The 23,732-nt window shown below is 29.9% G+C and overlaps 4 protein-coding genes across 4 annotated transcripts; 2 read left to right on the top strand and 2 right to left on the bottom strand.

Annotated features, from left to right (window-relative positions):
• The first annotated feature begins 1,516 nt into the window (after positions 1-1,516).
• Positions 1,517-2,367, top strand: LOC148554468 (uncharacterized). Its single transcript, XM_088490334.1, has 2 exons — positions 1,517-2,162; positions 2,357-2,367. The coding sequence occupies exons 1-2, from the start codon at positions 1,517-1,519 to the stop codon at positions 2,365-2,367; spliced, it is 657 nt and encodes a 218-aa protein (XP_088346460.1).
• Positions 2,368-3,012: 645 nt separating this feature from the next.
• On the bottom strand, positions 3,013-5,815 carry LOC107645529 (putative 2-oxoglutarate-dependent dioxygenase AOP1). The gene is made up of 2 exons (XM_016349580.3): positions 5,417-5,815; positions 3,013-3,740 (listed from the first exon to the last, which is right to left on the bottom strand). The coding sequence occupies exons 1-2, from the start codon at positions 5,791-5,793 to the stop codon at positions 3,146-3,148; spliced, it is 972 nt and encodes a 323-aa protein (XP_016205066.2). The 5' UTR covers positions 5,794-5,815; the 3' UTR covers positions 3,013-3,145.
• A 1,054-nt stretch (positions 5,816-6,869) lies between these two features.
• Positions 6,870-9,228, bottom strand: LOC107647932 (putative 2-oxoglutarate-dependent dioxygenase AOP1). Its single transcript, XM_016351982.3, has 3 exons — positions 8,854-9,228; positions 7,499-7,850; positions 6,870-7,175 (listed from the first exon to the last, which is right to left on the bottom strand). The coding sequence occupies exons 1-3, from the start codon at positions 9,225-9,227 to the stop codon at positions 6,927-6,929; spliced, it is 975 nt and encodes a 324-aa protein (XP_016207468.1). The 5' UTR covers position 9,228; the 3' UTR covers positions 6,870-6,926.
• A 1,311-nt stretch (positions 9,229-10,539) lies between these two features.
• Positions 10,540-11,476, top strand: MRPL11 (mitochondrial ribosomal protein L11). The gene has a single exon (XM_016351981.3). The coding sequence runs from the start codon at positions 10,756-10,758 to the stop codon at positions 11,218-11,220; it is 465 nt and encodes a 154-aa protein (XP_016207467.1). The 5' UTR covers positions 10,540-10,755; the 3' UTR covers positions 11,221-11,476.
• Positions 11,477-23,732: the final 12,256 nt, after the last annotated feature.

Genomic DNA, 23,732 nt, shown 5'->3' with positions numbered 1-23,732 from the left:
TGTAATGACTTTTTCAACTGTAAAAATAATTATATGTTCAATATTCCTTAATGAGAACCCAGACCAGACAACATGCAAAAACTCCAAACAAATTCGGAAGAAATTAGATTTCAGTTAATATTTATCGTTTTGATGTAACTAAAACTTTATAAATAAAATAAAAAATTAAAAGTTTCATGTTAAATATACATTAAAACCAACCACTAAAATTAATTACATACAAAAACGTTTAGACATATAATATCATTTAAAATTAATTTAGAAGGATGCCATAATATATATTATTTACATTTACAGGAATAAAATTTGAATTTAGAACCTCATGTATATATATACTCAGGGGTGGAGCCTCTCATATAGCAAGGCATAATGGCCCCTAAACTTCAATTTTTTTTTATAAACTGTGTGTAAATTTTAATTTAATTCTCTTAAAATTTCATTCTAATTTTTTTATATTTAAAAATTAAATTTTGGTCCTTCTTCAAATTTTATGCTAGTTCCGCCGCCCTATACTATTTAAATTTTTTGCCACTAGGGATTAAATCTCATGCCTTATTTGATTTTGTCAAATTTGTTCAACAGCGGAATTGAATAAGAAAAATAACAAAAAATTTATTTCATATAATTTTTTTGGCTTATATCACATAAAATCTATAAATAATATTTTTTATTAAGATATTTTTATTTATTTTTAATTTTAAATTTTAAATTTTACTTTTACTTCATGAAAGTAACTAAAAAATATCTTTTTTTAACCGCCGTTTCTTTCTTTGATTATATTCAAAATGAAATAAACGTAAAAAAAACACATAAATATCAAAATATGTATTAATTTTGTAGTTAAACAATAATTGGTTACATTTTAACTGTGCATTAATAAAAATACAAAGTCCACAGATTGTTTCTGTTGTGTCTGTTATCTGTAATGATTTTTTCAACTGTAAAAATAGTTATATATGTATAAAATAAAAAATTAAAAGTTTCATATTAGGTGTATACTAAAATCAGTCACCAAAATTTGTTTAGGATAGAATACATATTAAAATATAAAATATACATTAAAAATAAATTAAATTATATATTTATTTGTATAAAAATATATGGTGATTGATTTTGATGATCAATTTTAATGTATAAATAGCATTTTTAAAAAGCTTTATATTTGCTAATATGGTTGTGAACAGATAGGCAATGAAGCAAAGTGGATCCACTTTTATAGTTTTATCAACTAACTATGTTCTATATAACTACTATATGATTATTACTGTCAACATTTCGTTACATATAATTAACCACATGCAACAATATGATACAAAATTGTTAGATGACAACCATTTCTGTTTGCAGAAAAAAAAAAAAAAAACCTACAAAATTCCCTTTATATAAATGCATGATCAATTGATCATCACATACATTCATCTAAATCCAATCAAAAATCTTCTTTCTTCTTCTAGCTATATCCAACTCAAAAGCTACTCGTCATATATAGTCACATATATATTATATTCTATCAAAAATGGAATATTCTCTATTATTGAGGAAGCATAATGTGAAAGATTATTACCATTCAACAAAAGAAAGCCCTTACATAGTTCTCATGGCAGAACTAGCAGGGCTTCTAATGTTCTTATTATTATGCACAATTCTGGTGTTTACTTGCACTCCAAGCATCCTCATAGAACTTTCAGGTAAACCAAAACCTCCCATGGTGGAAATTCTTGGACTTTCTGTCTCAGGCCTCAATAATGTTTCATACAAAAATGTATCATCCAAATGGGGTGTGGAATTAGCAGCAAAAAATCCAAACATCTTTTCAACATTGTATCTTGATCACATTGAAGGTATGGTACTATTCAAAGATGAAGTTCTTGGGGTGAGTTCAGTAAAGATTAATAAACCAATTGTTTTGGGACCAAGGGAACATAAATTTGTCAGCTTTAAAGTGTGGAGGAAGGATTGGAATATAGATGGTGATCAACCAAGTGTGAAGGATTGGGTTGTGGACAATCTTGTCATGGAACAAAGTAGGAATAACATAAACTTCAGTGTGCAAATGGGGGTTTGGGGTCAAATTAAATCTGGTTGGTGGTTGAGAAAGAGTGTGATCATGAACCCTAGGTGCATGGATTTGAGTATTAATCTTGTTAAGAATAGGGGTTTTGGTATGTTGTTAAATAAAAAACCCATAAGATGCTATGTTCCTATGTTGGATCGATAGTTAGCTATATACCTTAGTTTTTTTTTTTTTGTTCATACATATGGTCGATGTTAATTAATTAGCATGTAATTATGTAATCAAACATGAATGAATAGATGTACATCTATTAGATTAGACTTGTATTGCACAATAATGTAGAGTTTAAATGATTAATTTATAATTTGGATTGCACATAATAGATATTTCAATATCACATAATGGGACAATTATAGCCTCTTTGTTATAAATTGTTTTATTTCCTTCAATTCGTCCTTTTTGTTCAAAATTAACATTGGGCATAAGAACATCTCCGTAAACTTATCTTAACAAAGTTTTCAATGAAATAATATAACGGTATATAGTTGTACTACATGAAAAAGGTTTCAATTAACTAAATTTATCGATAATCATCCCAATATCTTCATCTTCAACTTCTTGTTTTATTTGATTTATAGACCACATCATGGGCATAACGTTATATATCTATTTTTCTTATTTCTATTGTGGGTATACGTTAATACTTATGGATCAAGATTTTTTAAAATAAAAAATTGCTAAAATAATAAAATAAAAAAATAATAATTCTTAAATTAAGATAGTAGGACGAATTGTTTGTAATTATAATAATAGCCCATAAGAAAAACATATCACACTAGAACAGCACATATATAATTAAGGTGGTCACTCATCACATACATGTATTTTTTATTTTTATATAAAGATGATTTAAGATATAACAGTTTTCAACTATCATCTCGGGTTCGACTAATCACGTAAACTGGAAACTCAAGTGCAGTCGACTTTACGGGAAGTTGATAGTTGAGAGTCATTAGATAAAAATTTAGTCAAATCAGCCAAATCATCTATCTGCTCTCAATTATCAAAATTCACGTGAAGTCGAGTGCACCTGAATTTCCACGTACAAGAAAAAGAGCAAGTGTAGAAGAATCATTCATGATTGGATGAGATTCCACAATAGGCTTGAATCCGAGTATCAAGATCTTTGATCTTGCTTTCATCAAAGAAGCGAAGATAATCATAATGGTGGAACGTTGTTTTGTAACGCAAGGGATGTTGTTGATTGACCAACTCCTGAGGAATCTCGAATGTGTTGGAGCAGAAAGAAAAGAGTCCCGTAGAGTATCTTAGATTCTTGACATGACTACTCATTGTAACTCTGTGTTCGCATGGCCTTATCCTACCATTGCTCCAAATCTTGAATGCATCACCAGCCATGACAACAAAGGAAGAAGGAGAAGCATCAACACCTCTCCAGACTCCATCGTTGGATTTGATTTCTAAGCCATTGAGATTGTTGAGTTGGTGAACTATTGATGTGATGGTTAAGTCTGTGTGAGGCTGCAATCCTGTTTCATTCTCATCGTTCTTGGGTGGCCTATATTCTTGGCATCGAAGCAGATAGTCGCTTGATTCTATCATCAATTTGCATCTTTCCATGTCCACTCCGTAGCTCTCAAACACCATCCTCTTTGCTATATGGTCTATTTCCCCCATTAGCTTTGCATACTCATTAATCCTTTCACTATATACATGCATTGGTTATGTCACGGATATTAATAGTTTTACTATTATAATCTTTAGCTGTTAGGACAAAGCGGTTTGAATAATTATATTTCTAACGCATCCGTTCTCTTTTTCACTTTTTTTTTATCCTTAAATTAGGGTGAGACTCGAATCTGAGACCTCTAAATAAAGATAAAAAATTATGTCATTTAAGTTATAACTCGTTGGCTAACGCACTCATCCTCTTATATTAATCCTTTATATCACACATCCTCTTATATTAATCTTTTATATCATATAAATTTTTATATATATTATAATATAATAATTTCTTTTAAAAGTTAAATTGATAGAAGAAAACATATAAATAATTAGAGTTTAATTTTGATTGACTGATAGTGTAATTATACTTGTTCTTTTGATGACTATTCATGTGATCAATATGAAAAGTAGTTATTTTTACTAATATGGTATTATGAAATTAGAGATATACGTGTAAAACTATTTTACATTGACATTGCATCAAAATTAAATTTAAATAATTATATGTCTAATAAAAAGAAGAATGATAGAGGGCTATCAAAATTTATTGTTTTTGACCATTAGTTAGTTATCAATATTTTAAAAGTGTGAAATAAAGTAAGGTGTTAGATTACTAAACTAAAAAAATCGAATTGATGACTAAAAGTAATAGTCAAAATCAATAAATTCTAATGATTCTCTAGTATTTTTCTATTAAACATATTAGAGATATAATTATTTATGTAATTTTTTTTTATCGACTAAAGTTTGTTTAGATAAACAATATCATAGACATGATATCAAATAAAGAAGACCTATGCAAAATTTATACAAATCCAAAAGAGATTTTAAAGTGATCTAAAATTTAAGTGAGTGATAATATTAAATATATTAAAATTTAAAGATATAGTCATTTACGTACCTTTTCTTATATGTTTATTAAGTTTTTCAAGCCATTTAAATAAAAATGTCAAAAATGTCTTTTTTAAAGATGTTTTTTAAAAATTAAAATTTAACACATATAATCAATTAAATTATATTATTTTTATTAAAATTAGACTGAACAAATTAGTTTAGTAAAAAAAATAATAAATTAAATTTTAAATCGGTATAAATTAATATTTTTTATAAAAAAATTACTACAATATTCCTATTATAAAACACAACTAAAATATCCTATTTTATATATATATATATATATATTAAAAACTTTAAATTCTAACACTATAATGATAGAAAAGAAAATGGCTAGAATTTAGAATTCTCAAAATTAATATATATAATAAGAGTATTTTAGTCATTTTATATAATAGGGATATTGTAGTCATTTTTTATAAAAATAATATTAATTTAGACAAATTTAAAATTTGATTCACTATTTTTCGGTCAAATTAATTTGTTTGACCTAATTTTGACAAAAATAATATAATTTAAGTGATTATATATGTTATATTTTAATTATTAAAAAATATCTTTAAAAAAAAGACGTTTTTTACATCTTTATGGTAGCATCCCTTTCAAATAAACATTACTATGACATAATATCAGATAAAGAAGACCTATACAAATTTAAACAAATTCAAAACAATTCAATTATCTCTTTTTATGGACTTAAATTTTTGAGATAAATAATATCGTAATTTTTGAGATAAATGAGATGAAAATGGTACATACCAGAAACGGTTATTGCCTTGAGGCCACATTATGTTTGCAAAGTGTTGGCAAGCAGGCATAGAGAAAGGGTCATCAATGCCCAAAGATTCATACAAGGGAATCCAGGAGACTTGTCCCAAGTAACCATGAAAAAGCTTGTCACTCGTCTTCTGTGCTTTTGTTTCCACTGGCAGACCGAATAGTTCCTCCATTGCTGACACAAGACACTTGCATAGCGACTCCCCAACCTTATCGAACCGCACCACAAAACAACCGTGCTCCTCCATCCCCCTCCTTGCCACACGGCACGCCGATACCCATGCCTCCGTGCCTGCCTTCATCTTTTCATCGCTCAAATCAATTACAGGAAATGGACACACTCTTATTTGTGATCCCATTATTGTTTGGTCCTTAATTGGATCAATAATGTTGTAATTTCTCTTAATTATATATAATACCATCTTTAATTTATATCATAATATTTTGGTCACTATCGATGTTGACTTGGAGCAACATGATTATTATTAAATGTTATCTGTTCAATAATTTGTTAACACTCATCTTGTATGATCATATGCTTCTGAACAATTTAGCTGAATAATGTAGCATCACTTCACCAATAATTGAAATTAACATATACTTAATTACTCGTACTTGGTGCATTGATTTGATTGATTAACGGTGTGATCCATTTTATTATTATTGATGAGGACCACAGTACTATGTTATGTCACAAATATACTGATTTAATTTGTGGAAGAATAAATACAACTATATATTGATATCAGATCATACGTGTTATGAAAATGAAACCATATGTTAATTAAGAGATTAAACTAAGCAACATGGTTATTATTAGCCTTTCTAGCTATGGATAATAATAATACTGAAAAAAAAATTGAATTTCATCCAGCACCGCACCTAAAATATATATATATTTTTTAATTTCTATCTCCCATTTCTTATGATAGGGGAAATATTTTTTATTATCCTCATTTTTTGTGAGAAAATATTATCTCATGGGATCCCACTGAAATTATTCAATTTAATAAAAATTAGATTAAGTTTAGTAATTATGATAAAATAAATTTAATGTTTTTAAGTATATGAATAATAAACATCAAATTCTCAAATATTAAATAAAGTATGCAATACATATATAATTTTAAAAATAAAATACTAGCATTGTAGACGTTCAATAATTCATATTTAAAATGCTTTAATTTCCGAGTCAAATATATATTAGTGTAGGAAAAGTATAGGTAAACAATGAAAATATTAAATAATGTAAATAATAGATATATCGGATGTTTATTTTACTAGTGTACATATGGTTATTTTAATATTAAAATTTAGAGGGTTAAATTGGAGGTGTAGTGTATTTTTATTTAATTAGTGGTTGTTCATATTGTTCAACAAAGTCATTGTCCCTAGCATTCCCGTTAGTGTATTACAACTCTAAATTAAACCACACTTAGACACAATATATAAGAGCAAGTTGGCTAATCATCATGATCTAACACTCCTGTTATTATATTCCACAATAGGCATCCATTCGAGTTTGAGGTTGTCTGATTCTGTGCTGGTCAAAGAATCGAAGGTAATCATAATGGTGGAATGCTGGTTTATAACGCAAGGGGTGTTCTTCATCAACCATTATTTCCTCTGGTATCTCCAATATGTTGCCACAAAATGAGAATATTCCTGTTGCGTATCTTGCTTTCTTCTCCTTCATTTCAACTCTGTGTAAACATGATTTTATCCTTCCATTACTCCACACCTACAACATCAACTTCTTAATTTCAATATTTTCTTTTTCTTAAAATATTATTTGTACATTAAAATTAGTCATTAAAATTAATCATCATGTATTTATATATAAATATACGTATAATTTAACTTATTTTTAATATATATTTTATATTTTAATGTGTGTTTCATACTCATAATTAATTTTAGTGACTGATTTAGTATTGTTATAAAATAATAGCAGTAAAATAACAGATTAACTGATTTGTGCCAGCTCACTCTAACTACTTATTGCCATGTCAGGTGCAGCAGAATAACAGAATAACCGCCTAACAGAATATGTAGGTAAGATACCTGGAGTGCGTCACCAGCCATGACGACAAAGGAGTTGGGGGAGGCTTCAATGGGTGTCCATTGTTCTTGATCATCAGAAACATGGCTGGTCTTAACTTGCAAGCCATTGAGATTGTTAATGGGATGAAGCACTGATATGATTGACAAGTCAGTGTGAGGCTCCAACCCTAACACATTCTCATCTACGCCCTCGCTTCGTGGCTTGTACTCCAAGCAACGAAACACATACTCGCTTGTTTCTTCTATCAATGATTCGTATCGTTCCATCTTCATACCATAGCTCTCAAACACCATTCTCCTTGCCACTACCTCTAATTCTGCCATCACTTTCGCATACTCATTGATGCTTTCACTGTATCAACCAACATACGCATGAAGTAGTATGGATGAGCATGTGTCACCTAGAACAATTTCATTGTTTTCTCAAACTTGATTCACTTATTTCAGATTTAAAAAATAATTGAAACTAAATTTGGCACAATACTAATTAAACTCAGAATTTTACTATTCGGTCAAACTTGATTTACTCTTTTTTTTTTGTAACAAAAATAAAATTAAATTTGACCAAACACTAAAATCTTTTTACACCTCACATTTTATATCAATAAATTCTGAGTAAATTGGCTTTCTGTGAAATCAATAATAATTGACTATTAAATAATTTAGTCAAACATGTTCAAATTATCTATTAATTTACAATTAATAATTTTGTATAAAAGACAATTGTATTTAAGTTTTTAGTTTTTATTTTTTATAGTACTCATAATATTCATCAAAAAGTATTTTTATTGCACTGGAGAAATTAAACTAGAGAAATATTAAAGAATTGTCAAAATTTATTATTTTTTATTATAAATTAGTCATTAATATTTAAAAATATATGAAATAAAATATGTTATTAAATTATTAAATTAAAAAAATTAGATTAATGGTTAAATAATATCCAAAAACAATAAATTTTAATGATCTCTAACATTTCTGGTTAAATTATTCTATTATTCATAACTCTTTTATTTGGATCAAGACATTAACTTACTCCTTTTATTCTAAAATAACTAAATAGCTGTACATTTACAATTAGATATACATACAAAGGATTAATTAAATAAAAGATTGAACGCATTTTAATTCAAGATCGCTAAAATTAATTGCACAAAACCATGAGCTTTATTGTTATGAGTTTCTTTTTTCTAGATTTACGATTTCCACTCACACCATCTCCCTCTCATTCATTTAAATACACTTATTTAAGATTAAGTTAAAAATTTAAGATAGACACACACTTATTTGAAACAAAGAAAAGTATAACGATATATTTGACAATGCAAGGAATGAAGGGAAAAAAAGCGACATACCAAAAAGTACGGTTTCCATGGGGCCACATAAAGTGGGCGAAATTTTGCACTGCATCCATGGACAAAGGATTATCAATGCCGATAGATTCATACAATGGAAGCCATGGCACACTTCCTATGTAGCCATGTAATGGCTTCTCATTTGTCTTTTGTTTCTTGGTCTCCAATGGCAGGCTAAACAGTTCCTTCAAACACGTCACAACGGAGTTGCAAAGCTCCTGGCTAACCTTGTCGAACCGCGCCACGAAGCAGCCGTGCTCCTCCAGCGCAGTCCTCACCACACGGCACGCCGACCGCCATGCCTCGCTGCCCGCCTTCATGTTTTCATCTCTCAAGTCAACCACATAAAATGGAGACCCTCTTTCGGATCCCATCTTGCTCCTCTCAAATCTCAATGCAATCAAGAAAGACGTAGCTGCTCATTTTTTCAAGGACAAACTATTTATTATGTCTATGGTAAATTCAAACTCTCGATTTCATAAACAATTTTATATGTCTAAGGTGGATTAGTTCTCAATCAAGACACCAGATAATGCGCCACCGAATCATATATTGATTTTTATCTTTTTGTGTATAAATATACTCTTAATATTCTTAATGTATAGTTTGTATTTCAATATATATTCTAAGAAATTAATTTACTTGCTGATTTTGTTTTGCGTTTATAACATGATCGTCTAGTTTTATTTTTTTTTTTCATAATATCCCTCAGGAGATCAAGAATAAATTTATCGCAAATTGCAATTCCATTTAAAAATTTAAATCATTGGCCAATATTCAAATTTCCAACACCTTCTCTCTCAAAGGAAGAGGTAGCTAACACTCAACAAATTCGGTGAATATATAATTCCTTAGTATCTCATTCGTTTGTATCAATGTTTGTGCATAAACAAATTGATAATTGGATGAAAGAAATATAGATCCAACAACTCTTATTTATCTAATGTAGTTGTGTGATTCATAAATATGGTTGATTATCCATTATATTTTAAGAGTTTAATTTTAAAACGTTTTATACAGTCGTTCATTTTTTTTGTTTTTTTGAATGATGATTCACGTAGCTAATATAAAAAATTGTTATTTTTGTTTATGTGCTATTAGTATTACATAATTGAATATCAATCCCGTTACGTTACCAACAGCATTTCTGCCAATTTCTGCCAACTCTTATTTATAACTGTGTTTAATAGAAGTGTCTTTGTGGATGTGTCTAATAAAAATGTGTTTTTTATGGCTATGTTTAATAGAAGTGTTTTTATAGATATATTTTTTAGATGTGTCTCTTTATATATATGTTTAAAATATAATAATTAACTATTATTGGTAATAAATTGACAGATAATATGTTGGTACCTATACTTTTTCATTGAATATACATGTAAAAAATCAAAATTAAATTCATATTTTAAACACAAGCAGTTTTTAGATATGTATATAAATCTGACATTAGAAGAATATATAAACACTTCTCTGAATTAATATATATGAACAACCAAAATACAGACCTGATATTTTAACCTCTTTTAAATAACAGAGTATTGTAAAAAAATGTATAGAATAAGAATAAATTACAACTGCCAAAATAAGACAGGGTTAACGGTTTAGTTTATTTATGGAAAAAATGTAAACTAAAGTCTAAAGTTGATATTGCACAGGCATATATACAATGGAAACATCCTAGTTGGCTTTAAAAACATTAAGACACCAAAGAACCATTCACCAACAATTTTTTTTGCTTATTTTATTGAAAGACTCCAAAGCATTGGGAAAGGTCCCTGAACTCCAAATGATATTGAAACTGGGCTTAAACTGGCAAAACCATGAAATCAAAACCGCGGCCCAAGGCCCATTAAGGCCCAACAAAAACCATAAACCCTCACTTCTCTCGCTACCACAACGACGATGGCCGCCAAGGAGATCCTAACCCGTCGCCCCGTGGCGGCGACCATCAAGCTCACCGTTCCAGCCGCCGCAGCGCGCCCAGCCCCACCGGTGGGTCCCGCATTAGGTCAGTACCGTCTTAATCTAATGGCGTTCTGCAAGGACTTCAACGCTCGCACACAGAAGTACAAGCCCGATACCCCAATGGCTGTTACGATAACAGCGTTCAAAGACAACACCTTCGAGTTCACCGTTAAGTCGCCGTCGATCACGTGGTACCTGAAGAAAGCTGCCGGCATAGAATCCGGAAGCGGGCGCCCCGGTCACGTGACGGCGTCGACGCTGTCGCTGAAGCACGTGTATGAGATCGCGAAGGTGAAGCAGAACGATCACTATCTTCAGAATATGTCGCTCGAGGCAATCACCAAGTCAATCATTGGAACCGCGAATAGCATGGGGATTCAGATTGTGAGGGACCTCGATTGATTCAAAGAAAATTCTAGGTTTTGCAAATTTTCCCCCTTTTTCTATATTTTGGAAAGTTTGGATTTTGTGCGTGTATTGGGTGAAATGGTTGAATGTAGGGTTTGTGTGAACGTGAATTTTTTGGACATGATGAATGAGCCTCAGTTTTTTGTTCTTCATTAGATCACTTATATAGTGCTTTATTGCAAATCTTTGCATAGAATGTTGTATTAGGCAGTTAATAACTGCAATAAAAATTTATTGAAATTTTAAGAAATATGAATTGATAAGGTCAATCTGGTGTGTGTGTGTGTGATTCATGAATTGGTCATGTTTATAGGTTTTGGGTTGGATTATTAATTCCTTGTGTAGTCTCAACTCTTAGTGTGAGAATTATATTCTTTGTATCTATAATATGATTATCATGTCTTGTTGATGGTGATGATTGTATAGTTCTCCATATTGGTCTAGGATTTACAATCCATTGGTTCAAGTTTATATATCATGGATTTGAATTTGACAATTCATGATTATCCTTTGTACTATATGTTGATTATATGGAGTAATGGGTAAAATTTTTGTATGCAACAAAAAAAATCAGATCAGTAGTCTTATTTCGGAATGAGATGCCAAAACAAGAATTAGATGTGTACTACAGAAGCAAAGCATATACATTTGTTTGTAACTTTTAATTTTTGGGAGAATTAGATTGAAGTTCAACTTATATATTCAATATCCAATGAACAAACAAGAATTTGGTAATCATATTATCATTACAAAATTTGCTAGTGCTAATGTTAATTTCATTAGAACTTGTATAAATTGCAGAGAGCATAAATCCCCCAATTCCCCCTTCACTCACATATAGATTTCTTACTTGACAATTTGATTTTGCGAGTAGTGACCCATGACTGATGACATAGCAAGGCATGCTTCAGCTAGGGGTATGCTTCAGCTAGGGGTGGCAAATGGGCCTAATTCTGCCGGTCCGGCCCGCGTAACCCGCCAAAAAAGGTGGGACAGGCTGAAAAATTGGGACCGCCAAATAGCAAGATCCCACCTAACCCGCACCGCTTAAACCGCGGGCTTTGGGGGGCTTTCCTGCCGGGTTTAGTGTTTTTTGGCAAGGGAGTATTTTTACAATTTTTTTTGCCAAAATCCAACTTCTCCCAACCCAACTTACAAGGTAATGAAGATGAAAATTGAATGTCTTGGATTATGTTTATTTTGCTTTGGAAACAATATTTATAATTATATTTATTTTGCTTTAAAGTCAATATTTATAATTATGTTTATTAGATATTTATAATTACAAAAACTTTAATGTTTTTGAATATAAAAATTATAATTTTCTATGGTTTTAGAACGTATAAATTTATTAAAATGATTGTAAAATTATATATATTGTTTAATTATTTTATAGTTAATAGTAAAAAAAAAAAAGAGATTTGGCGGGCTGTCCGTAGTTAGACGGGATGAGGTGGGATTTTAGGACTGCCTCACTATGCGAGAAGGGGTGGACCAGCCCGCCAAAAAACGGGTTTTCGGCGCAGCGGATTTTCCCACTTGCCACCCCCTTTGGGGGAGTTGGCTGTTAGTGACTCGTTCAAATGCTGCAACTAAAAACAAGTAATTTAAATGAATGGTTAACTTCATAATACATTTGTTTTTGGTTTTTGATTTCATTAGAAGTAAATTTTTTTTTTTTACTAAAACTGTATATGTTAGTTTTTTTTATGTCTTTGTAAATAATAAATTTGAAATGCAGTTATTTTTATTGATGGGGTAACATATAATTTAATGTTTGAGTAAATTATTTTTGTATTGATAGGAGATACAAATTAAATCTAAAAGCAAATACATAGCAATACAAATAAAGGTATTTGTAGGATGTATATAACTATGGATTTAAATAGGAGAAACCATCAAATTAGTGAGTGGCAGTGGAATAATTTTGTATGGGTACAAATTATAAGAGATTATTATTTAGGTACGCTCAAAGAATTATAAAAATTCATAAATAAGTGAATATATGCTAAATAAATTTACGACTTTTTTTTTGTCAACGGTGATGAACCAAGTTTATGTTGCTATACAGTATACACTTATATTTGAGGAGTTCTTCATTTTTTGGTCAACGGAAGGGGTATGTGTCCCACGAAAATTGGAAGAATAGTGTGCTTAATGGGCCATTAACCGACTTGGTGGGCCAAGCGATGTGACTTGTGGCCCATATTCTGAACAATTGGCAACTCCTATTCCACATATTAATGAAATATCTTCGTCCAAAAAAAAGAACAATTAATGCAACTCGAAGTGGGTATCATATCATCAAATGGTGACTCCATTTTAAATTTTAAAATATTTACAATTCTAGGGCACTCTCGAATCTGGTATCTTTCTTTGGTATGCTTAAAATTTTTATAATTTTTTTAAGACCAAGAAAAATTTATGATAATTTGACCCAAAATAAAAATATGATAAGAACTAATATAATAAATCAGCATTTGACCAAATTGTTCAATACATTTAGCTTAGTTAATTACTTTTCATATATTTAAGTAATGTATTTAAAGTACTACTAGTTAAATAAAATTTAAAAAGCTGTAAGCAGAGATCATTAACAAAAAATAGCACAAAGCAGGATCAAAGAATATTTGGAAAAAGGGTAGAAGCAATGCAAGTGAAATGATTGATGTGTGACATTGTAGCATTTTGTTTTGCAAATTAAAAATTGCAGTAATCTAACAATAAAGAAACAGTGAGAAAAAAACGAACAAACACACGCCTTAAAATTGTAAACATCGACGAAGCAGCACAGAACAATACTAACGTGTGACGAAATAAAAAAAAAAAAAAAAACACATTGATACTTGATTTTTGGGTCTGTAAAAATATATTTAATTTTTTAAATTTTTAAAAATTTAGATATACCGATTCTTCGGTTTAATTTGTCATATTTTTAAACAAATTTCGCATATGTATCCGTATTAATAAAATTAGTACAATAAAAATTGTGTTTGATTTTTCTGTTAAATTTAACAAACCCAATAAACTAAGAACCTATTTATTCTCCTCTCTAAATTTTATTATAATAATATATTCATAGCTGCCCCTTCTCCAAGGCAAATGCTCCCTTGGTTCTCAAGCCACCACAACCCCGTAAGTGCAAAACGTAATTTAAAATAATAAAAAAAAGGGTTACATTTTAATATTAAAATTATTTACTCTTGCATTCAACATCGAGTTGATCCACTTTTATTTATTATTGAATGATCTAACTTAATTTATTTTGACATGATGTATCAACTATCTTATATGTATATAAAAAAAATCATTAAATTAGTTATTTATATAAAATATATAATAATTAATTTGTTGATTAGTATTTTATGTATATGTAGTATTTTTGTAATTTTTATAGATATAATAGGATATGATATAGGTGTCAAACGATTTAAATTTAATAAAAAGAAAAAAAATAAATAGGTACTTAATTTTTTAATTTAAAAACACATAAATTTTTGACTAATTAAAAATACAAAAATATATCTAACTTTTTAAAATACGAGACACTTAAGTCCTTCCGTTTAGAATGATAAAGACAAATCGATTTTTTGAAAAGACTTAGATATCTTGTGTTTTAGAAAGTGAAGGCCGTTTTGTATTTTTAATTAGTCGAAAAATTTATTTGTTTTCGAAATAAAAAATTAGAGATTTATTTGTTATTTACTCTAATAAAAATAACTAATTATTATTAAACTTGACTGGAGGACAATTAAATCTATTTTTTAAAATAATAATTTGACTAAAAATATTTCTATGAAAAAGTTAGGCTAAAGAGAATCAAAAGGGGTGTGTTGAAGTGTGGCTATAAATACAAGTGGCAACATAAGCACTTAGTTGTAAAGAAAGTTAGATACTCTCAAAATTAAACAACACTTTATTTTCTCTGTTTCTATGGCTGGCCTTCAACAATATAACTTCTTCCCAACCGATCTCTTCTACCCAAAGCCTTCATCTCCGGCTGTCGCCAAGCCCACCGTTCTTCCCCTCCAAACCCCGACCGGAGGCGACATCACCGCCAACGCTGAGGATCACCACAACCAACAACAACAACCTAGGAGCTTGGTCAAGGCTACCCCTTCTACTACTACTCTCCTTCTTCATCATAACAACAACAACAAACAACAACAACAACAACAACAACCAATTCTTGTCGACAACAAATTCAAGAACACCCCACTTTCTTGGATGGATTGGATCGATCAAGAAGAGGGATCAGAAGGTTTTTGAATTTTTTTTTTCTTCCTAAGGAATTATATATTATTGACCTTTTCATGTTAATTTCCATAATCTTGTAAACTTGTTAATTTAAGGGACTTAGCTTGTCACCCTTTTCTTTTCTTTTCTTTTTTTTTTTTTTGTTTTCATAGCTTTAAGTTGTTGTCTTCTTCCAAGTTCCAAACCAACCCTTTTTTGGTATTGGGTTTTAATTCATATTTGAGGAGCTTCTACCACGTGAAAGGTCATATAAATATAAGAATGGAAAACATCAATAAAATTGAAGCTTGTTATGTTATTCTTTCTTCTATATACAATTCCAGCATGCCAATCAAGAATTATGAAATTGTTGAGTTATATGGTTCATTCCTTCATTTTAATAACTACTTTATATCAAATTAAAGTAATAAGTAGCGAAGTCTAGGATCGGATACACATTATTTAGACTTAGTACAGGAAGAGTTTTAAGTGTACGAAAAACACCAGTATTTCAATTATTTTAATTGTTGATTTGAATTATAAAAAAATATATAATATATATTAATTGAAATCAACAGTTAAGAACACATGTTTTTCGATACACTTGATTTTTCCAAGAGATATATGTTTGCGTTGAAATCAAATTGATGAATATGTAACACTATTGATATTGAATAGTGTCTAAGCTATAAGGTCAACGATGTTGTATACAATAACTTATTATATATATAAGTCAAGATTGGCTTGCTACGGACACCACACTTCTTCAGGGAATGTCCATTTTCTTAAATCAAAATCAAATTCAACATAAAATAAATATTATTACTATTATTATTATTTTGATCAACTTGTGAATCAATTGAATTGAATAGTCACCTTATTATGACTTCAACACATGAACATGCCGAGTCTCATGGCGTGCATGTTACGCAGAAGCCACTTTTTTGGAGCCTAATCAGAATATGCCACGAATATTCTTTTATTTGTCTTCTTAGTTAATTTGATGATGTCATTAATTACATCAATATTACTGTACTTTGCAGCTCATGCTTCACATGGTGATAATTTTCAACCATCAAATTAATTACCTTATTTTATTTTCCCGGTGTGAAAACTAATTTGTTAATTAGTGTCTTATATATTGAGTGAGATTCTTTTCTAGAAAAGACATTATTATTAGCATCTAATATAGTGTAATGTAATATACCGCAACAATAATAATATAAAGATAGAATATGCTTTACCTAAGAGAAATCGATAATCTTATGCGCTTATCAAAACATTAATTACAAAATTTTGTTTATTATTGTTTATATAGATTGAAATGACATAAGAATTATAAAAATCAATATATTAGTACATAAAGTTGAAAAGTAGTATTATTGCATAAATTTTCTGTCTATTTGAATATATGGGCTACCAATTCCCTTACTAAATTGCTAATTCAAAGTTCAAACCAACCATAATTGATTATGGAACAGATCAAAAGAAGTGTAAAAAAAAAAAAAAAAAAAAATCTAGCACAGTTTATTTTATTTTATTTTTGAGGCATGATGGGTGGTTGGTGGTTAATGGTTATTAGTAACGGTCTATAATGTGCCACCTAACATAACATAACATAACAATCTTATGGAAATTAAATAACGAGTGAAAGGAGAATCTAGCTACCCTTCCAATTATCACGGTATCTGTCTTTGCTTATCAATTATAATGCATAAAAATAATCGAATAATTTTGCTGGGACCTCACCCAACATGTGTGTTGTCCTAGATTATTCAAATAAATAAACTATTTCTTTTATTTCCTTATAATTTTAATTTTTATTCCATAACTTCAACATCAAACTAATAATAATAATAGATAAAAATTTACGTATAATTATTTTTATATAAAATTAATAATTATAAATTATTAAATAATAATTTAATTAAATATATTAAATTATTTAATAATTTTTTATTATTAATTTTATGTGAATATAACTATATATGAATTTCTATATTATTATTATTATTATTATTATTATTATTATTATTATTATTTAGTTAGTAAATATTTCCTTCTTATTTATTCTAATTATTGGCGTATGGATGCATGTGGTGGGGATTGGAATTCTCAATGAGAAACTTGAGGAATTGGTTGATTTATGTGTGAGACATATCACATTCCAAAACCAAAAGTCTTACTCTTAGACAAGAAAAAGGAATCACTACTTTTGGTGGTTGTTTAGAAGTTTATTTTTCATTGGAAACTTGAAAGCATACTTTTCATGGAAAAACTGAAAAACTATATCATGTGATCGCAAAATAACAGTTACTAAGACTTAAAAGACATTAAATTTTTTTTTTGTCACTTTTACACTCACTCACAAGCATTTCCAAGTTTCAATTTCTTAGGCTGTGTGTTTGAAAAAGATGGAGAGATTAAAATTTAGAGATTCACACTAAATTAAGTTTTTATATTATGTTTAGTGTAAAGTATACATAATTAAATTATATTTTAATATTTTTTTGTTTTAAGATAAATATGAAGATAAAACAAAAATATTTGCTTATTAAAATATTTTTAGTTATTAAAAAATAGAAATATTTAGTAATAAAAAGAAATTAGCCAAAAACAGATAAAATTTGTTTTATTTAGTATTTATTAATTGTTATAACAATTAATAAAAAAAATATTATTAATGTTTTAGTCTCTGTCTCTATAAAATTTAGTCATCAATATCTTCATTCTTTAAAGGTATTGAAAGGATTGAAATTTTGTATTTTGAATCTAAAACTTTAGTTTTAGTCTCTAATCACCAAATACAATACTGAATCTTAGTTTTTCAATCCCAATTTTAATTTCTAAAAACAAACGCTTCCTTAAATTGTCAACCATGTTACTAAATTTTGATGGTGTCATAGACTTATGTATGTAGTGAAACAGACCAAATTAAATTAGAATTAAACAGACAAAATAAAATTATAGTTGTTTTTTGTCACAGATCCTAAAGTTACAAATTTAGTGAAACTATGAACTAAAGAAGTTCACAAGTCAATAGGAGATTAGGACTTAGGAGTAGTTATGACTCATTAAAATTTAAATCAACATACATTATTTGTATTTAACCTTATCATTTATTTATTTCTGGGAAGTGTTTTGACTTTTGACCTTTATAATTAATATCGCTCTTCATAGTTCATATTTTGTATTTCATTTTAATTAATACAAAGGATTGATTTCTTAGTTTAATTTATTGTCATTCTTCCCTATAAAGGTGAGAACCCAAATTAAAGAAAATTGTGATCACTCTTCATGAAGACTTCATCAAATATAACAAAGACAAAAACCAAATTTTAATTCAACTATAAAAGTAAAAAATAGATGAAAATTCGGGCTTTATAATTATTATTCTTATACCTTAAAAAGGTTGGGCATAGGTAAGATATTTCTAAGTGAGTCCAAAAAAAAAAAAAAAGAAATATTGTTTTCTTCGTCGTGTGGAAGAGTTTATACTTTGTACCCAAGTGATTTACTTTGCTTCTATAACTTAATTTTTTATTTTTTTTTATTTAATTAATCACATTACAAAAAATTCACTTATTTAACTTGATGTAGTCCCTTCCAAAGAAACAGAGGCCTCCTATTGAAGTTTTCCCTTTTTATTTTTAATATTCGAATCCAAGACTCTTGATTAATAAATTGAATTACTTAATATTGAGACAGAAATTTCACATGAAATTGTTTCTGGATGGCTGACATGTATTATTATTTGGTTTGAAAAAAAATAATTTATTTTATACAAATGATTTAATTAAAAAATTAATTTAAATTGGACCAAGTAGTTACTTTTACTCTCTTCTTTTTCGTTACGCTCTTAAAATTTGTCTTTTTTTTCCAATTTTTTAGAATTAATATCAAACTTTCAATTGAATATGTTCTTTTTATTTGTATTTCTTAATCAAATTTATTATTTCCAATATATTTTTTAATTTATGTTTTTATTCACTTCTCTATGAATGATAAAAATCATTTAATAAATACGTAACTATTCATATCATCACACCATTTGATGTTCAAGATAAAATTAATTGGATGTTGGACAATAATTTTAGAAGTTTTATTATTCACATCTTTGTGTAGAGTCAACACAGAAATTAATTAAGTTATTGTTACTTCCCATATTCAAGTCATTATAGGTAAAATTAATAAGGATGAAGAAGAAAAACGTATCAAATTCATCATTTAGGAATTTAGAGATAACACATGTCAGCTATCCAATGATATTTGGTTTCTCACCAAATACACTACAAATTGATTACTATACAAAATTTCCAATGATTTAAATTCCTTTGTTACTATTGTTATTATGAATAGTCATGTTGATGTTAAATGCTATTTGTAACAAAATATTGGAAAAAGAAAAACAATTATAAAAATCCCTTCCCATCTATTTCGAAAAAATATAATACTCAATGAAAAATATAATAAGCATAGTAATAAAATTGTGAAAGAAAAAGATGAAGAAATTTTATTGATTGTTGATTGAATGAATTGTAAACTATGAAAGTAAAATTAAATATATATAGAGTATTGGCCTATGAAAGATAAAAGTAAATAAAGATAAGATATAGAGATAAAGATAAAGATAACTATAAGATAAGATAAAGACTAAATTATCATTTAATTTGTGTATTCTGTTGGGCTAAATTTGTGGGCCGTGAGACGTCTTTATTGTTGTCATGGGCTAAGGTGGAAGAGTGGTTTAATACGCCCCCGCAAGCTGGAGGATGAAAGATGTCAAGAACACTAAGCTTATTCAGATTAAGATGGAAGGGTTGAGGAGACAAAGGCTTGGTGAAGATGTCAGCTAGTTGCCCAGAAGAGGGAATTGGGAGAAGTTTCATCACTCCAGCTTGAGCTTTTTGTCGAACCAAGTGACAATCAACCTCTAAATGTTTGGTCCGTTCATGAAAAATCGGGTTAGCAGCAATATGAAGAGCACTCTGATTATCACAATATAAAACTGGTGGGCGGATAGGAGAGATGCGTAAAAATTGTAACACATTTAGTATCCATTGAAGTTCACAAGTTGTGTTGGCAAGTGCACGATATTCTGCTTCCGTGGAAGAGCGGGCAACGGTGGTTTGTTTCTTGGTCTTCCAAGAGAGTAAAGAACTGCCTAAGAAGAAACAATAACCTGTTAAAGATTGCCGAGTGTCAGGACATCCGGCCCAATCAGAGTCACTAAAGTCGAGAAGCTGAATTTCTGATTCCCTTGGAAAGAAAAGTCCTTTGCTGGGACTAGTTTTCAGATATTGTAACACATGCTTGGCAGCTTGAAGATGAGATTCAGTAGGAGATGCCATGAATTGACTTAATTGTTGAGTGGCATACATGATGTCCGGTCGAGTAGTGGTGAGATAGATAAGACGGCCAACCAAACGACGATATACAAAAGGGTCGGATAGCAAGGGACTTTTGTCTTGATATAGTCTTGTGGTACTATCCATTGGAACAGAGGCAGGTTTAGCACCTAATAAACCAGAATCATCCAAAAGATCAAGACAATATTTTCTCTGAGATAAGCAAATTTCCTTCTCCGATTGAGCAACTTCAATACCCAAAAAATATTTTAATGGGCCCAAGTCTTTAATTCGGAAGTGTTGATGTAAAATAGACTTAATGGCAGCAAGTTCAGAAATGGAATTACCAGTGAGAACAATGTCGTCAACATAGACTAAAAGGATAGAAATTTTATCACCAATGAATTTGACAAATAAACTATAATCAGATGAGGTCTGCTGATATCCATGAGATAGCAAAAGATGAGAAAGTTTGTCATACCACATACGACTAGATTTTCGTAAACCATACAGTGACTTTAGTAGCTTACAGCATTGATTCGGTTGAGGAGATATAAATCCGGGTGGCAGAGTCATATAAACATCCTCAGAAAGATCCCCATGTAAGAAAGCATTATTGACATCCAACTGATGTATAGGCCAATGCCAAAACTAATCTGATAGTGGTAGGCTTGACAACAGGGGAGAATGTTTCCAAGAAATCAACACCTTCAGTTTGAGTGAACCCTTTAGCCACAAGGCGTGCTTTATATCGATCAACTGAACCATCAGGCTTGCGTTTGATGCGATAGACCCATTTACAGCCAACCGGCTTAACCCCTGCAGGGCAATCAACAAGACGCCAAGTTTTGTTCAGCTCAAGAGCATCCAACTCATCTTTCATAGCACTACGCCAATTAGAGTGTTGATTGGCGTCCTTAAAAGACTTTGGCTCAACGTCAGAATGTAGAGATAAAAGAAACTTTTTATGTGAAGATGAAAGAGGAGAAAAAGACATGACTGAAGATAAAGGATACTTGCACTTTGAGGGAGATTGATTTGTAGAGATGAGAGAGGAATTACACAAGTAATCAGAGAGATATGCTGGAGGTCGGTGAGGCCGGTCGGAATGACGAGGATGGGGTTGCTCAGGTGGTGAAGAAGGTGACGGGGGATGAGAAGGTGATGGTGGACTGATGTCTAGTGTTGAAAGTGATTCGGTGGTCATGGGTTCAACTTGGTTAGGAAACGATAATGAGGAAGAAGAAGAGGTTGTTGGAGAAAATAAAGAACTAGGTGGAGTTGGGTCAATGGGTATAGGTGAGGGTTCAACTGGAAGGCTAACTGAATCTTGTTTTTGAGAAGGTGTGTTTGGCAATGTTGGGCTGAGTGTCTGGAATTGGACATTTTTTGTGACTAAGGGCAAGATCTTTTAAAACATAAACATAAACAATATACCCTTTAAAACCAGATTGAAAGCCAATAAATACAGCCTTTTTGGCTCTTGGATCAAATTTTGATCTATTTGCCATTTGGGTAGAAACAAAACATAAGCATCCAAAAACTTTAATGTCATGATAATTTAGTAGATGATTGAATAAAATCTCAAATGGTGTTTTAAAATTAATTGCGGATGATGGAACTCTATTAAGTAAATAAACAGCATGTCTAACAGCATAAGACCAAAAAGATGATGGTAAATTAGATTGAAACATAAGAGCACGAGCTATGTTCAAAATATGTTGATGCTTGCGTTCTACCCTTCCATTTTGTTGAGGAGTTTTAACACAACTACGTTGATGACTAATGCCCTTTGAAGCATAAAAATCAGGTAAAATAAATTCTGGTCCATTATCGGAACGAATAGTTTTGACTTTGGAGTTGAATTGTGTTTCAATTAAAGTAATAAAATTTTTTATTTGATTCTGTACTTCTCCTTTTGATTTTAATAAAGTAACCCATGTAAAGCGGCTAAAATCATCAACAATAGTAAAAAATATTTATGATTATGAATAGAATTTTGTCGAAACGGACCCCAAATATCAAAGTGTAATAAATCAAAACTTGCATTGGCTTTGTTAAAACTTTGAGAAAATGAAAGTTTCTTTTGTTTAGAAAGATGACAAATGTCACAAGCCTCATCATGATGCATAGAGATAAAAGGAAATTGTTTATGTAAATGATTAAGTCTTTGCCCAGAAAGGTGTCCTAAACGAAAATGCCATATATTGGAAGGTGTAATGGGTGGAGATTGGATGGAATTTATGGAGTGTGTAGTGGATAAATTTTTACCGAAATTGGGTTCAAAGACATATAATCCCTCTCTCATTCTGGCCAAATCAATTGTCCCCAAATTGTTGCTCTGTAGAGTGCAAGAAGAAGATGAAAAAGTGAGTTCACATATGAGTGCTGAAGTAATTTTTGAAACAGAGATAATATTAAAGTTAAAATGAGGTAAATAAAGAACATCATGAAGAACCAAGGATGGTGAAAATTGAACGATGCCTTTATAAGAAACAGTAGTTCGAGAACCATTTGGTAAATGAACAATAATAGGAGAAATTTGTGTGTAAGAAATAAACCAAGATAAATTTGATGCAATGTGATCTGTGGCACCAGAATCAATGATCCAAGTATTCAAGAATGAATCTCGATTTGAAGAATTGTTAACAGTAGAAAAGGTATTGAAGGAACAAAGATAATGAGTAGTTGGACTTGGCAGAAGCTCAAGTTGGTTTGAAGGACGAGCTTTTTCATTGAAAGGAAGTGCCATGAAAGAAAAGTGTTGGGCTGACGAAAGGTCCAAAAGAGACTCCGGATGAAGTTGCTGGTGTGCCATTTCTCCTTGATCTATGGATGTCAGCAGAGCTCAAGAGGAGCTCTGATACCATAATAAAATTGTGAAAGAATAGGAAAATAAAAGAATTGTGAAAGAAAAAGATG

Source organism: Arachis ipaensis, chromosome B6 (genome assembly GCF_059453495.1).
Source record: "Arachis ipaensis isolate K30076 ecotype BB chromosome B6, ASM5945349v1, whole genome shotgun sequence".
NCBI lineage: Eukaryota > Viridiplantae > Streptophyta > Magnoliopsida > Fabales > Fabaceae > Arachis > Arachis ipaensis.
The sequence above is the reverse complement of the archived record's forward strand: the minus strand, read 5'-3'. Positions and strand labels throughout refer to the sequence as shown.